The sequence below is a fragment of the Solea solea genome, chromosome 1 (genome assembly GCF_958295425.1).
Source record: "Solea solea chromosome 1, fSolSol10.1, whole genome shotgun sequence".
In the NCBI taxonomy this organism is placed as follows: Eukaryota; Metazoa; Chordata; class Actinopteri; order Pleuronectiformes; family Soleidae; genus Solea; species Solea solea.
In genome coordinates this window covers 16636114-16653536 of record NC_081134.1, presented here as the reverse complement: position 1 = coordinate 16653536, position 17423 = coordinate 16636114, and the positions used below count along the sequence as shown (strand labels likewise).

Sequence of the window (17423 nt, the reverse complement as noted above, 5' to 3'; positions counted from 1 at the left end):
GGTCAAAGACGTTTGGCCTGGTCGATGATGCTGCAGATGGACTCAGCAGCTACAGTACCTTCAGCACCCTCACCCAGTGCTCTGATCAGAATGTGCCACACAAACTGTTTGGATAAGAAATGCAAGAGATATTGGAAGAAATGCCACAGATAAATCACAAAAAAATGTAAAAAAAAAAATGCGAGTGATGATTTTTATATCTTAGTAAAATCAGTGATTTATGATTTATAAGAGAGAACATTTGTTCTCCCTTATCTGTATCGTCGTGAATCCCTGTTGCTGAGACTGGTAGAAGTAGAAATGCCTTAACATGGCAACAAACACCCGGAGACCTCTGATGCCGGTGATTTGTCATTCTCGTCTCCCACTGGTGAAAGGATATTGTGATGACGTGTCATCCATTACAGAACATTTCACTGAGCCGCCTTTTTCTTCCTCTGACAACCTGCAATTATATCAGCATGCTCCGAGAAGTCAGTCCACAGAGCCAGACGCACATTAAAGGCAGTGAAAGGCTTTTGAACAGACCTGTCAGGAACAAAATGGAGGCCCAACACTTTCATTCCAACACTGGCAGAAAATTACCGGAAGACCGGAAGACATTTTGGACATTACTCAAGTCTCAAAAACATTTACTGCATATTTACCACCATATATAATTTGACCATTCTCAAATTACTGCTAATGACTTTGAAAATTACAGCTGATGTCATTGTTGGCATAGCTTTAGAGGCATTTCTGTGGCATTTTTAAAAAAATACTTTGTTGAAAATAGTGTTAAAATACCAAGAATATCAGAGAAATTCAATGTGGTCAAGATCTGTTATGGGGGAGGAGAAGAACCTCTGTCCAATTGGTCTCTCACCTCTCAGTTTATGTGTTGTGTCACTCGCAAAGTCATTTCAAGGAATGAAATTGAACAGATTATTGCCGGTGAAGTAAAGTTACCGTTGGCGAAATTGCTTGTTGAAAAATGAAAGATGAAGTTGACATCGAGTAATCTTTTGGTCTATAAAATGTCAGAAATTGTTAAATAACGTTGATCCTGGAATTAATGAAGTTCTCAAATGTATTGTTTTGTCCACATTCCACAGTTTGAAGTTTTTTTTTCATGATTAAAAGAAGATTTCTTCTTCTTAAATGTGAATATTTTCTCCATTTCTTTGCTCCAGATAACAAAGAAATCAGTCAAGTGAATCATTTTGGTTTGTGGACAATACAAGACATTTGAGAACATCATCATTTCCAGGTTTGACAAACACTGATCAACATTTCAATTGAACCTTTTCTGACATTTTCATGGACCCCAAACGGTTACTCGATTAATCGAGGAAATAATCGTCAGGTTATGAAAATAATGGTCATCATTCAGCAACAGACTGATCCACCCACACTACACCACAGAGCCACTTATATCCACAATAGTGCTGTGGATAAATAACTCAAAATGACCCTCTGGAGCCATGTTCCTGGTTTTTCCATATTGATTAATGCCGAATCTCTGCGTGGAAATGAGCGTTCGCACGTTGGATAAGTGAGGGCCAATGAGATCTGAAGTGCTCAAGTGCTGCATCTCCATCTCCAGCTCACACTGGAGATCTTTTCCCACGCTTTTGTTTTTAAAGACCAAGAAAGGCGGTGAGAGCTCGTAATAGACCGACATTTTTTCATTTTTCACCATCTGCCTCTGTGAGAAAACATGAGCTCCCTCTGTCCCTCTTCTTTTTCCTCCTCCTCATTCATGTGTTTTGGCAGCGGCCTCTCTGTTTTCAGTCATTATGGAAATACAGTATTTCTAAATCAATGCTGGTAGGGTTTTTTATATATATATATATATATATATTTACATGCTGCACGGGGATCTTAATTATTTTAACAACCCTTTTGACTTTATTTGAAATTTCATGCAAAAGTGAGGTCCTGCAGGCACATACAGCTTCTGAAGGAACATGATTATTATTATTATTTGTCATTATTTCAATCTGTAAACTCAATTTGGAGTAACTTTTTTTTTTTTTTTTTACAGCTAAGCCACAAAGTTCATACACAGTCCAGGACAAAACCAATTCCTATGATTTATTGCTGCTGCTGTTGTTGTTACACATGTTGTTACTGCAACATGTGCTTTTCTTTGCGACCCCTGAAAAAATATAATAATATAATAATTCAGTGATGCAAATATTCCTGCTCTTGAGGCAAAAGGGCTGAAATATTTATTTGGCAACAAAAATTTTGCTGAGGAGTTGTAAAACAATATTCTAGTCCCACTTCCCCTCTCACCCTGACTTGTTTAAATTTTAACAAGGTTTTTGACACTTAGAACTATTTGTTTCTTGTGTGTTACACTACATCACCATAATAGCACTATAATTGAAACAAAGGCCTTTGATGGGGAAAAAAAGATTGTCTCAATAATTGCGGGAGCTGTTTTCTGTTTTTGCAGATCTGCTACCGCCATCGTTTTTAATTGGATTTTCCTTCTTCGCTCCCCTCTGCTTTTTACCATGTGTATAGTTGATTGATTAATCCCCTACAAGTTAGATGCTCGGTGGGAGACAGAGACGTGGGAGGAGAGTATAGAGTGGATGGAGGGTGAGGATGAGGTCTTGCCTGGTTCCCCACAGAGTCCTCTTGGAGACAGAGCGCGTGTATGGACTCAGCACTCCAACCACTTGATGCTTCCCTCCCACACTGTGTCGAAGATGAGTCTCCATGGATATCCAGCCGTCTGACTGGTGCGTGATGGGGAGGGAGAGACACACAGAGAGGGCGAGACGTCCTGTGGAGAGTCTCATTGAGTGTCGGCACAATGAAGCAAATACACCTTCGAGAGACTGTGTGTTATATCAATACTGCGGCAGAGAAAAACATGCCTTTCTCTTGAGAGAATTATCTAAAAATCGCTGTGAAATGTACGTGGAATTGTGCAGAGGATAAAATGTGATTCTGCCAATCACATGGCTACTCGCTTCATTTATGCATGTAGGCATTTCAAGATGACCTGTTGAAATTCAAAACGAGCATCTAGATGTTTAACCCTTTAACACCTAAGCCTAAAAAACCCGTCTTTTTTTCCCCTTATTTTAATCATAAAAGGGCCAGAAAAAGTGCTTTTGCCCATTTTTCCAGAACACTTACAACTTTCAATACGTGGCAGGTTTTTTTTTACAATTTACTGCATGTTAAGAGAGTGTATTAACAGTTTAAAGTCAATGAAAACAAAAAATGGAATTTGATTTTATAGTTTTATATAGAAAAAAGCACTGTACTTGCACATGTTTAAGAGATTTTTGAATTTTAATTTTGAAATTTGACCAGTATAAAACATACTTCCAATGAAATTTTTTGAGCATTTCTCTCAAAATTTTATAAAAATTCTATGCTCCCTGCTACATTTTTCCACCGCTCTGTGTACATGGAAATACGCTGATTCACCGGCGTTCTGCATCAATCTATAGCTCAGCAAACCGTTGCGTGTATGGTAACACAAAGAGCATTTGCCCAAACGTGTCGCCCAGCGATATACTTGGCGTTAAAGGGTTTATAAAGGTGATTTAAATGGAAAAAAAAATTATAGTGGTGTCCTCAAAGACTATCTTTAAGAATAGGGTCAACATGAGGGAAAAAAAGCTAAACTTTTTCCACCTCTTTATCTTCCAGATGAAGGTCGCAAGGGGAACTGGAGTCAATCCCAGCTGACACAGGACGAAAGGCAGGGTACACCGTGGACAGGTCACTAGTCCATCACAGGCCAACATACAGAGACGAACCATTCACTCTCATGCTCACACTAAAGTCATTAGAGTGGAGGAAGCCAGAATACCGAGAGAGAACCCACCACACATACAGCAAGATAACTCCACACAGGCCCTTGGTCAATCCGGGATCACAACCGTTTTGCTGTGAGGCAACCATGTAGCCCCAAAATCAAAACATCAAACCTCAGTGCAACCAGTTTTGACCTTGAAGGTCTTCACCAGGGTGCAAAAAAATTGGACCTTCAATGTCAAAACCAGCTCCCTTGTGATTTAAGTGACTTTAGATATAGGGTACGGTTGCAGGTGCCTCCTCTCCCTGCTTTGCTTGTTTCCCCCTCCCTTGATGTGGCTGTGGTGACCTGTTCATTTACCTGCACAGCTGACTTCTATCAAATACTCACCACCTGCAGTATATCGTCTCCTAAACCACTGCCAGGTTTTTTTCCAGCTTCTAATACTTTGTTGGCTTCTGCTCAGATTCAAATAACCGTTTTAGTTCCTTGCTTCTGTTTGCTCAAGAACTGCTTGCCCACTCCACCACCACCCTCCAGCAGAGGACTTAACAGTCTGATCTTGCCATAAATTACCCAAGATTGCTTAATCTGACTGAGGTCAGTGTTCTGCACATTGGGTCACTTACCACAACCGATTTTGGAAACTGCTGATAAACTGGGATTTTCATGCACAGCCACCTCTAGGGTCTACAGGGAATTGTCAAAAAAATATCCAGGGGGCTGCAGTTATCTGCAGAAAAAAAAAACGTTTTGTTCAATGTCAGAGGTCAGAAGAGAATGGTCAGGCTGGTTCATAATGATAGAAAGGCAACGGCAAGTCAAATAAACACATATTAGAATCATAAGACCAGTGCATGACACGTCAAATGTCGAATCAACAGCAGAAGACCACGTGTGCCACTCATTCCACTTATTAAGGTTTCCTTTGTACCTAATAAAGTGGCAGAGGAGTACATGTGTGTAATAAGTTTTCTCAAATTCAAATCACCGCTAACAACTTAAGCAGAAGAGAACCGCAGGAAGGAGAAAAACCCATGCTGGCGAAAACAGGAATGCTGGCGTTTTGTGGAGATGCACTTATTTGCTTTCTGACCACGCATTCAATGAGAACTGAATGATTCAACTCTCTGTTTTTTTGCTGTTAACAAACAGTAGATCTAAGATAAGTTCTTCTATAGCCAGTTATACCACCCATGTGGGCCTTACTTCACCTACTCTCCTACACCAGCCCTGTTTTGTTACTTAAATTATGATGATGTAGTTGCTTGATCTGAACGTGCACAAATGGCAGAGGCTTGTCTCGAGATAGAAAGCTAATTACATGGCCAGAAGGTTGCTGGTTTGACCCTTGAACCTGACAGACATATACGTAAATTATAGTATCCAGCACCAGTGTCACCATGTCCTCAACCCTGAATCCATTACTTCATTCCCGACCTTAATTAAGACTGTCTCCTCAGCTCCATAATTCCAAATCCAAAGAGAATGTCTCAGTGTGTGGTCCAAAGTTCATCGAGGGTTGCAAAGTCAAAACACTTGGAGCCACTTAAAGAAATGCACTGTTTGCCATGGAAACAAGGCATCGTCGTTGGCTTACCCGCTATTATGGGACAAAAATAGCATGCAGTGTGATGGCAATCTGATGTTTCTTTAAGATTTTCTTTCAATGGGACCATTTCCTGCATGGGTGACCTTGGGGCGGATGGAAGATTGGGAACAGTTGTAAAAATGCTCTGATCAAAACGTCTTGCAAGCCTTCATCCAATAATCGGGTGTTGTTATTCTCTTTCTTTCACCTTCTCTCGCTCCACATTTACCACATTTTGATTTTACACCAGCCTTAAAGGAGGTTATTGTGTCTTGTCATTGTCCTTGTGTTGTTCCCTGAGATTATCCACAAAATGGCAAGGTTTAATACTTTTCATGCCTCATTGATTTATGAGCAGCCCATTAAAAGGCCCCAGCTGGATGATCAATCACCTCGGTGTCATGCTGCACTCAAAACACTCTGGACATTTTCCAGTGGCAATCATGCGCAGAGTGGAACGCGGCACGGATTTAGAAAATAAATCAGCACGTATTTTAACATGAAGCTCAGTCTTGACCAAATTAATCAGCACAATAGTTTGCATATTCAGAATGATAGATACTTACTGACTTCAAATAGTCGGATATTAAATAATATCAACAAATGGAGGCTATGAATATGTCGTCTACGATCACACTGGCTTTTTCTGGACACACAAAATATCCTCCACCTTTGCTGCACATGCACTCTGAAGGAGCTTCGGTTTGAGGTGTTTTGTGTATTTTTTTGTGTTATTTTCTTTCTATAATGATTAAATTTTGTGGTCATTTTTGTCCATTTTCAGCCTCACCTCCCTGAAAAGATTTAGCAATTTTACTTTTCTATAAACCATGGGACATGTCTATATTCTGTACAGGAAAACTGCTTTTTTCCATTATGTTTAAACGTACAGTATATTTAGAGGCTATACGAATGTGCAATATAGAGTGTCTTATATCCTTTATTTTGACCAACTATGTAAACACCTGAGCAAAAAGTACTCAAAATGTTTCAAATCGAATTGGATTTGTGAAATTTGGAAATACGTCCCAGTTCAAAAATTGCTTGGCTCATTTTCATGAACAAAAATGAAAGAAAAACAATATTGTGACTTATGCGCCATTATTACTACTTTAAAAAAGGATATAAAATGAAGCTTAACTTTGACTCAACAACACATAAGGCAACGAAAAACACACAACCCCAGGATGTACGGACATACGTAACACAAAACCAGGAGACGGTCATTTATCACACTCATTTCCTATTTTCTGGCAAAGTGTCTGTAAAGCAAAAGCAGAGTTTCTTCTTTTCACACATTATATATGTTAGAAAATAGTGGCTGAGAACATGTGAAAATAATTACAACTGTGGAGTAAATAATTATAGCGTAAAGACTGTTTCTCTTCAGTCTTCTGTTCAGGATTTTTCGAGCATTTCTAAAAAAAAACACCTCCTCTTCCAACCTGTTTACCTGTTCACTCATGACTAACTGCTCCTGCTCTTATAGACACGTTTGCAGACAGACTTGTCCAAATGTTTGTTAAACAGTTGTTTAGATACCACAAGTAGACACTTTTTTAAATCAAGGTGATTAGTGAAAAAGTAAAATACGTTTATCATTAGAACACAGTCACAACAACATAGTGTCAAATGAAAGCTAATTGTTTTATTATTTAGTTTTTTACATCTTGCTAATGCCATCTCTCAGATCTGACAATGAGTTAATGTTAGTGTTAAAATATGAAGGGAAATGCAATAAGGTTTGTTTTAACTCTGATCCCTATGTGATCCGACCAGAAGGGCAAAAACACAGCACCTGCGTCTCCGCCCTCTTTATGAACGCATATTTTCCCCCACATATGTTAACATAAATAGCTAGCTAGGTCAGTTTGGTCGAGAAATGTGCGCTCGCACACATATCTGTGGATAAGTGCAACATATGATCCTTTGCAACCAAGAAGGCCAGGATATTTTCCTGAAGTTGTCCATGCAGAAAAATTGTATGTGACAATAACCTGGCAAACCAGACCTACATCAAGATGTTTGGTCTGGTCACATGGATGGAAAAGAGTACATTGGCAAAGTGTTCCGATGGTGTGTTGTAGAAATGTTTGATGGACTTTGATTCCTGTAAGCCAACAAATGTTACAGTAATGGAGCCCAACGACTGTTGCCGCTTTTTGCGCAAAGAATATGAGAATTGCGCCCGCGCCTGTACATTTAGCGAGTATCTTCGAAAAACAGAAGACACCAGGAGAAAGTATTGCCGCATGTTGGAGTGGCGGTAGAGAAAACACAGACAAAGCCGAACAGAATTTGTCAGCGGTGCCCTCCCTTTTATCGAGACTTGAACGTGACTCGCCGGTGTACTGGAGCTGGGTGGAGGATGAAAAGAACGAAGAAGCCTCCGCAGTAGAAACCACGACAGGTCGTTTAGATAAACGAGACCGTGAGCCTCGACACCCAGGGCCTTGAAAAAGTTCTATCATAACCCTGCAAGTCCTGGAAGAGCTAATATTCAACGGATCATCACGGAGGTATGTTTGGCTTGGGTTGGGATTTTACAAATAATATATGGACTGTGTCACACTCTGTGACTGCAGATGCTCAGTGCAGGAGCCCCTTATGTGTTTTTGGTGGGGTTTATTTAAATGATTCAGTTGCGTTTTTGTCTTTCAGCTCACTGATGTCCTGAGGCGATGGTTAGGCGGCTGTCCGTGGTTCTGAAAGTAAATTGGGTTGCCATAAGCAACAGTGAACATCACAGACACTGCTTTTTTTTGGTACAAAAATGCTACAATACATCTTGACTAAAACATGCAGTGTTTGTTTGTTTGTTTATTTATTTATTTCACCTTTTATGTCTGCAGGAAGTCACACTGGGATCTATTATGAGACAGATGCAGACAGAGCAGGGTGAGTTAGCGGCATCATTTAAACACCTGGATGACCGTGCTAAGGACAAATAAAATCAGACAATAATAGCTACAAATAGTGGAGATGAAGAAGGAAACACAAGGCTGCAATAATCAGTCATTTATTTATTTATAACAATTTAAAGCTGCTATAGCTATCATTAGGTACACCCTTTAATCAATGTTTAAAATCATTTAAAGGGACGATGGTGACACTAATGACCCTCAGTCACACCACAACTCAGCTGAAACTAAGACTGTGACTGTGCCTGGGTTGATGACCGGCACAGTTTAACATAACTATTCAGGTATATGACCTTTAGAGGTTAAAAAAAAAAATAGAACCAGGGATCCATAGTGTGAAGCGCTTTCTTTGTCCGTCTCTGTTCGACAGAAAATGACTGCCATGAAAGGATTAAAGCCTCACTGTAAAGATAGCTTTCCAATGTGGTTTTATTTTAATTTCTACATGTCAAATCTCCCACTCAGCATTTCTTGAGATTATGACTATGTCTTGAATTTCTTCTTCTTTCAGCTTCTTCCTCCATCTTGCCCTGTCCCTTGTGTGCTCTTCTGTTACACCAACTCCTCCTGTCCTCCTTCACAACATCCATGAACCTTCTCTGTGGTCTTGCTCTTTTCCTCCTGTCAGCTCCATCTTTAACATCCTTTGTCCAGTATAATCGCACTCTATAATCATCTCCTCTGCACGCGACCAAACTATCTCAACCTTGACTCTCTTACTTTCTCTATAAACCATTCAACCTGAGATTTACCTGGAATATGCTGATTTCTAATCCGCCTCCTGTCTTTTAGACAGTGGCAGTGTCTCCAAACAGTACATCATAGCAGATCACAATACCATCTTGTAGACCTTCCCTTTCACTTTTGCTTCTGTCCTTCTGGCACACACCAGCCCTATCACTCGTCTCCACCCACTCCACCCTGCCTGCACTCTCTTCTTCTCTACCTCTACTCCTTGCATCTTCACCGTTGTACCACTTTGTCTCACTGTCAGTCACACACAGGTAGTCTGTCTTGCTCCTTCTACCTTCGTTCCTCTTCTCTCCAGCGTAGACCTCCTCCTCTCCACACTCTCTTGTCCACCTGTCCCCCGCTCTCACCACCGTTTACAGCATCATCTGCAAACAACATAGTCCACGGAGACTCCGGCCGGTCCTCGTCTGACTGGGTCTTGAACTATTACTTATTAATTTAATAAATCACAGATATTGAGCCCATTCTGGAGCTAATTAACAGTGGTGACAGTTTCACCTACAGAGCCAACATGCAGAGGTGATCCTAGACTCAGGGGGGCTCCAGGCAATGAAGCTAATTGGGGCCCTTCACCATCCTTCCTCACCTTTGTCCCCTGTACACCCTAAAGCCCCTTATCAGCCATGCTTATCGGGTGTCGTAACATTTATTTTTAAATATAAATAAATATTATCTATACCCCCCCCCCACACACACACACACACGTGGTATTGCCAACACACAACCTTAATGACAGTGATAAACACTGCTAGCATGTGCTAAATAACACCTATGATTACTGAAATTACCTTAATTGTAGCATTACACGGTGTGAGCAACTCTCACTATATGAGTTATACCAGGGGTGTCAGACGTACGGCCCGTGGGCCAGAACTGGCCCACCGCAGGGTCCAGAGAGGGTAGCGCAGGGGAGGGGATAGGAGGTAGGGTACATGCTAGGACAGAAGATGCTCTTGGAAGAGTGGGGTTTTGAAGAGCTAATTGTAAAACAAAGGAAACAATGTGGAGTTCTCATTGTTCATATGATATTATTTGACTGGTCCGACCCACTTGAAATCAAATTGTGCTGAATGTGGCCCCTGAACTAAAAATGAGTTTGAAACTCCTGAGTTGCGGGACAGTGTCCAAACTCGGCGATTTTTGGAGTGTATGTTTGAAAACAGCTCTATTTCACAGAAAATACATGTTTTGAGAACGCCCTTTCCACGGAAATACAGCAACTTTGTGGGCTATCTCTTTCAATTTTGGGTTTTGGTTTAGTTGTTAGTCACTAACACATCTACTCGCAACTGGGCTGCTTTTTGCGGTGGCTTTTGTTTTTTGGTGTTGTTTGTTTTTTTCCCCTTTTTGCTAATCCTGGTCATTCCCAACCACACTCTCGGTATCTTCAGCGCTGCCACCTCCAGCTTTTATCAGTTGCAGCGGTGGTTCCTGAAAAGCAGAGTTGGTTGAGGTCAAATTTGGACAAGGTCACCAAACTCAACCTGAGAGAGAGAGAGAAAGAGAGAAACCACCAACAACATCTCTGTTGCATTTCTTTGAGTGCACATTCAGATGTTCAAAATTTGGCGAAATATTGGTGCACTGAGTCACGCACACGACTCACTGCACCACACGTTACACCCAGCAGGACGCCGGACCTTGCGCCTTCTTGAGCGTCTGAGGGGCGCAGGCGCAATCAACGTCAGAGAATAGTTGTGGGTGGGTTCTGAACACGCACACATGAGACTTCACGTGAGATTACAATCATTTGCAGACTAAACTGTTGTCTCACTTTGTTGCTTCTGTGTCTGACGAGGTGCGAACCCCGAAGGAACTGACACCCCCCTCCTCCTCCTCCTCCTCCTCTTCCTCCTCCTCCTGCTGCTGCTTCACTTCGTCGTGGTGCCGCAGCAGCAGCTCAACGCGGTGAATGCGTGCGTGCGTCCTGCCGCAGCAGCAGCAGTAGCAGCAGTAACGGCACCTGTCATTTTCAGGAGGAGCTGATAACCGTGTCAGGTGTGTGAAACAAGACGTTGTCGCGGAACATTTCACAGTCAAACACCGCGGGGATCCGTGAATACCGATGGCTCCACGTACAGATATTTGCGCCTGTGAAAATTACGCATCGGTAAGTTCCTTTTTGACTTGTTTTCACGCCTGCTGCGCGCTTTTCACTCACATCTTTATCCGCCGCGGCTGCTGCATCACAATCAGACACTGGGAATAAGAGAGATGTGGATGAACGTGGAGCGGTGGTTTAGAATAATAGACTGCAGACAGACGCTCCTCTTGCTTTTGTTTTCCATGTGCAAAGCGAAGGTCATCCACATGGACTGGGGGATTTAAGCGGGGTAAAGGGGGGGGGGGGGGGGTGCAGGAGCGCAGAATTAGCCGATTGATTCTGCATCAACAAGGGAGGAGAAAAAAATCATTCATCATTAACTTGATTGTTATGAACACAGTTTTGTATTCTCGTATCTTTCCTCTGCATTCATATGCTTACAAACACGGTGTCGTTTAAACAAATTACAAGAGAAATCGAGAGGTGTTTAAATGTCATTGGTGGTTTTTCCTGTTTGAATACAGCACATGGATATGAACTGCCAAGAAGTAATAGTGCTGAATGAGAGCGTTATTGCTCTAACATGCAATCCCCTCCTTTTTTTTCCCTTTCTTCCATTCTTTCTTATTTCTTTTCTTTTCTTTTTTTAACAGTGTTAGTATTTGGGTTAATTGTGTGCTTATCTCGTGTCTTTAGTGGGCTCGTTTTAAAGCTGAGACTGAATTATTGATGCAAGGCGATATTCAAAGGAATTCAACACACACACACGAGGAGGGAGCTGACGTGATGAGACCGATCTTTAAAATTCCTTTTTACACAGTGGAGATAAAACATTAAAGATGGTGCACAGACTTGAAGAGATCCCCCCCCCCCCCCCCCCCCCTTGTTGTTGTCTGTCTGATCTGTCCCCACACACACACACACACTAACAAACACACATTCGTGCAGCATTAAGACACTCACCCTAACATCAACCATCACAACTTAACTTAAACCCAATTCTAACCCAATGAAACCAAGAGGCTGATTTTAAGTTTTGAACATTTTCCAATTCTCCTGGATTAAAGCACATTTAGAATTTGAGCTGCAGAACACCGTGTCTAATGCTGAGCAAAGAAAACACTCCCTCGCATTCTTGCCCCCAGGACAGTTTGATGTCAGCTAATCCCTCTGTTGTCTCCTGCGTTAGCACGTCTTCACCAAAACAATGTGGATTCCTCCTTAATGCCAACTTCACTTGCAGATTCAAGCAACAAACCGATGCCGCACACGCACGGGCATATTCATCTGTCTGCTGCAGCTCGTGTCTGACTGTGTTTCTAGTTTGAAACGTTTAATCCCGGCAGTTTAATTTCAGTCCTACTTGACACATAGTATCCTTTTCTATATCTCAGGGTTTTTCCTCCAAGCACGGTCTGTCCTCTTACTTGATGAAGCATCCGAGAGATGCTTTAGAGGTAATTGGATTCAGTACTGGAGGCAAGAGACACAGAGTGGAATTTGTCAGTGTGTGTGTGCATGCATTAGAAGGTGTGCATACGTGTGTGTGTGTGTATTTGTTACCTCTTTAGGACCTTCTCTGGCATAAACACTGACCTTGTCAGGACCATGGAGATCAAAACCTGCTCCTAATGAGGCAGAACCTCAGGTTTAGAGCTAAGATCTGAGCTGTGGACAGATTAAGTTTAGGGTGAGGCATTAACTGGTGATAGTTAAGGTAGAAGATAATGGTTTGTTTGTCTAAATGAATGCACAAACCTTTTTACCACCCTTTTCTGGTTTAAACGTGACCTTTTTCAGGACCAGTCTTCCTCATGGAGACCAAAGCCTGATCCTAATGAGGCAAAATCTAATTTCCCCATGGCTCTGGTTAGTTATGTTTAGGATGAGGAGGTTAAGGTTAGGGATAATGAGATAAATGAACAAATGAAGTCAATGCAGTGTCCTAACCGGACTAGCAAAACTGTGTGTGTGTGTGTCTGTGTGTGTGTCTGTGTGTGTGTCTGTGTGTGTGTGTGTGTGTTGATGCAGGCCAGTGTGTGCTCTGTGTTTGGAGTGAATCATTGTTTTCAGGAAACTGTGCAGATGAGTAAGACACAAAGGCGGGGTTGTGTGTGTTTGGGGGTGGGGTTTAAATGACTTTGTTTTTTGATACACTATATAGGTAATTCCTCCAAAAAATATTCATTCATTGTAATTTAGTTATGTTTTCTGATGACGTGTAAAAGCTCAGGAGGAGAAAACCTCTGCATTTTGGTGTAGAAATTGTTTGTGTGTGTGTGTGTATGTGTGTGTGCGCAGAACTTATTATTATTGTTGATGAGCTTTTCTTAAAATGATAGATGATTAATGAAAGCAATTTTAGCCAAACTAAATGAAATGGGACTTTCATTTAGATAAAGAGAATTGGCAATTGTTTTTTTACTTGATTTGTCATTTTAATGTGGTTCTCCTACACACACACACACGTACACAAGGTCATTTAGAGTGCATCCATGTATAAGAAATTAAACAATGGATACAAAATGGATGAAACTGGTGGGGAATGTGTTACTTTCCATATAAGACCCCTTTTTAGTTGTGGGGAATAATGTGAATTTTACAAGAAAATATGAATATTGACCATAATTACTGTAGTTGTGTTTAGTAAAAAATGGCTTAAATGTTCAATATGATTAAAATAGAGACCTGATGGCTTTGACGTCAACACCGAGTAACGTCACAAATCAATAGCTGAATTTTCAGTATTCGCTGTTCCACACACCACCATATTGCACTGTATCATAACATAATACGGCACCAACAGGTAAAGCGACGTAACACGGTAATGAAAACTCTTGTGTTGTCTATTCTCTTACAGATTTGTATTCTCTGTGTTGTATTTCAGAGTCCTTGATGCTGTGAAGTGTGCTGACGCCGGGGGGACCGATTTTATTTAGTGCACCTCTGTGAACACACACACACACACATAGATAGAGAGAGAGAGAGAGAGAGAGAGAGACATATATCGAGGGCCGATTTGATACGACCACTTCACCGGTGACAAATGAGAGGCTTCCTGCTGACTGCAATCTTTCTGCTGCCCTTGGTGAGTAGTCTGAGTGTGCATGCGTTTACTATGTGTGTGTGTGTGTGTGTGTGTATGAGACTATACGTGACCATACATATACATATGTATATATATATATGTATGTATATATATATATATATATATGTATGTATATGTATATATATATATATATGTATGTATATCCATATATGAGGGTGTGAGTGTGTTCACGTGTCTCCGTCACTGAGCCTCTTCTTTGGGTTTATTTTCATGCGTGCAGCGATGTGGGTGATGTGCTCGTGTGACAGAATGAAGATCAGCAAGTGCCGCATCAGCACGTCGGCATACGTTTTACAGGTCCTGCATGGATCAGCTCTGTGTTTAGGCGAGCGGCCGCACGTTAAAACAATAACAGACTGAGCAGAGAGCTGCCTACCCCGTCTGCTCTGTCTCACTTTTACTAGCAGTGGCATTGAAATAAAAAAAGCAGAACAGAAGATTTGTGCAAAGCGACAGCAGCAGTTTCCTTATATGTAAAAGCACAGCATATACACAGGCCTTGTGTGACTATAACTATTCATTCTTTAATTTAGATTTGGAGCTTGTGTTAGTGCTGCTAGGCTGCATATGTTTGTCTGTCTGTTAGTTTACTCAAAAACAGCCAAACTGATTACCATGTCATTTTATGGGTGGGTGGGCTATGGAGTTTTGGATCAGATGAAGAAGGGTTTATTGCAAAATATGGTGTATACAACATGTTGGTTGAGGTGTGTGTCCTCTGAGAATGTCCTAGTTTCCTCGTGTGTGTTTTTTTGCAGACAAACTGTTGGAGCTGACGGTTACGAGCGAGACTGAAGCGAGTTCCCCCGCGTGACGTCACAGTCACAAAAATGTTATTTTCTAACCTTTTACGTTAGCGCTGGCGCCCTCTAACACATGTGAAGTGTTCCTCCAGCTGACATCATTGCACACTGCAGTCTCGGGCTGACCTTCAGCGACTGATGTGGCCGATACGACTGTTGTGATGTACTTATTGTGCATCAAATGGGTCTGTGTGGAGGGCCAGTGGTCTGCGACGTCAAATGGGAGTTTTATTATCTGTGCTGTCGCAGGGCTGTCTGTGGGAGCCACTGAGTTATCTGGTGCTTGACTATTGCCCGGGGGGTGGGAAATTTTGCAGTTTTAAAATGGACAGCCTATCAAGACAGACATCTTTTCGGGAGAGCAGAGGAGAGGAGAGGTTGACTGTCCTTAGTCAATTGGCTGAATATCACTGGTTATTTTGCTGGTTTGCTCCCTCGCAGGTCCTTAGTTTAAACATGTTAGTCATGGTGGTGTGTTAAATCTAACAAACATGTCATGGTAAATCTGAAAAGATGTAATTGTGGCATCACTGCAGTGAATCCATTGCACTGTAGGCTAAACAACTAATCATTTTCAAATTGAACATTCAATTTGAAGAAACGCAATTAGAGAAAAGCAAAGGCTGCCATTGAATCTTTCTGTCTTCTTATTGTTAGGGCTGCAACAAGTAATCAACTGAAGAACTCACTAAATTTAATGCCAACTATTTGATAATCAGCGGTAAGTTCTTTGATTTCATCTTATTAAAGTGTTGCTCCTCTGTGACAGTAAACCTTTGAAAATGGAGCATTTGAGGATGTCATCATTTTAATATGTGAGAAACACTGACCAATTTTTTTAAAATTTTCTCCGTTTTATGGATAAATAACTCACTCACTCACTCACTCATCTTCTACCACTTACACATTAATATACACCGGCCCACAGGTCTTTAAGCCCGACCCAGCCCGATACACCAGCATGAATTGTCCACCGAACCCGACCCGGCCTGAAATACATTTTCCCATTGATCGAAACGGGGTGTTTTATTTGCAGCTCGCGTCATCGGGCTCCTCCGGTGCCAGCTGCTGTGCAGTTCACAGGCGAGACTTCACATACTGTTGTACATTTGCCCTTTGGTCAGCGGCAGCATTCGCAATTGGTTGAATTTCGGCCACAAGAATGTTGCGCTGTTCACCACATATGTTCACATATCATTTACAAACTGCAAGAAATATGTTTTATAAGCGGAAAAAAGGAAGTCCGAGGCTGACCTGACCCGCCACATTTGCAGATTTTTTCAGACCGAAACAGGCCCAAACCCGCGGGTCCGGTCGGTTGAGAACTTTATTTCAGTTGGAGAGATATCATTGGTATCATGGACCATGTATCCTGTATCGTATCGTGAGATACCCAGTGATTCCCACTCCCACTTGCAATCTGTTAAGTCCCAAAAAGGGCCTGATTAAAAAGCTAATCGTGTGATGTATGAAATGACAAATATTGCTCAACAACATGCACTTATATTTCTATCCAGGACTCTATTTATATAAATGAATAAAAACTAAGCTCACACCGTAATCATACAGGCTTGTCTGCACTCATACCAAACAGATATTAGTCATCTGCATCCAATTATTTCTCTTTTCTGGGAAGCCTTGCCTAGTCAGTTACCAGCTGCTTAGCAACATAGATGCTTGGTATGGGCACAGGGTCTTTTCTTTGTAACAAGGCCAGAGTTGGTTTCATCAAATTATATCAAACAACATATAAAAGCAGAGGTGTTTACTATCCTGTTTTTTACTGGCAGTGTTGTTTTTGTAAAGCCATTACTGTGAAGCAGGGTTTGTGTGTTGTCTGGAAATGGAATCACAGCAAATAAAAGCAGATAGCTCTGTTGAGGCGTCACGTAATCGCGGCCCAATACAATGCTGTGTGCGAAACGTTGAAATTCTTCCCACGTGCGGCGTGTTCGCGAAAGGAAGTGAATCTTAGGACATCTTAGCAGTCGCCTTCATGGCCTATCTTATCAAGGCAGTGAGGCCTGAAGTGAATTCATATTAGAGAGCAGAGAGATGGAGTGAAGAGGTTGCCATGGCTCACAGGACTGGGAAATACAAATTATACCTATCATTTCACAGTGAGCGTGAAAGGAGGAATTTTCAAGAAAGCAGAGACTGGTGAAAGGGAGATTTACAGCGAAGTTGACAGATGCACGGTGACTCCACTACCTCTGGGTAAATAGTTTTACCTGACTGCACCACAAAAGGAAAAAGCCGTTACTCCAAAGTGTTTCCTCTCTTGCACTGGCATTCTGGGACTGACACAGTTTCAAAGTGAAGCTGAATTTGTGGTGGTTTGCAAATTCAACAAGTATTTAGGGCTGTAATCAATCAATTGATATCAGCGCGATATCAACTGTTGAGGATGATTTGTCTCTGTGCATGTCCTCG

The 17423-nt window shown here is 41.6% G+C and overlaps 1 protein-coding gene across 4 annotated transcripts in view; it reads left to right on the top strand.

Annotated features, from left to right (window-relative positions):
• The first annotated feature begins 10744 nt into the window (after positions 1 to 10744).
• The window catches only part of adcyap1r1a (adenylate cyclase activating polypeptide 1a (pituitary) receptor type I), a 32621-nt gene continuing 25942 nt past the window's right edge, over positions 10745 to 17423 (top strand). For 2 of the 4 annotated variants that reach the window (XM_058626375.1, XM_058626373.1), the window contains exons 1-2: positions 10745 to 11144; positions 13966 to 14166. In XM_058626375.1, coding sequence (XP_058482358.1) covers positions 14125 to 14166 — 42 coding nt within the window. In that variant the 5' untranslated portion in view covers positions 10745 to 11144; positions 13966 to 14124. The remainder of the gene's footprint in view (positions 11145 to 13965; positions 14167 to 17423) is intronic. The other 2 variants (XM_058626376.1, XM_058626374.1) reach the window with 2 other exon arrangements.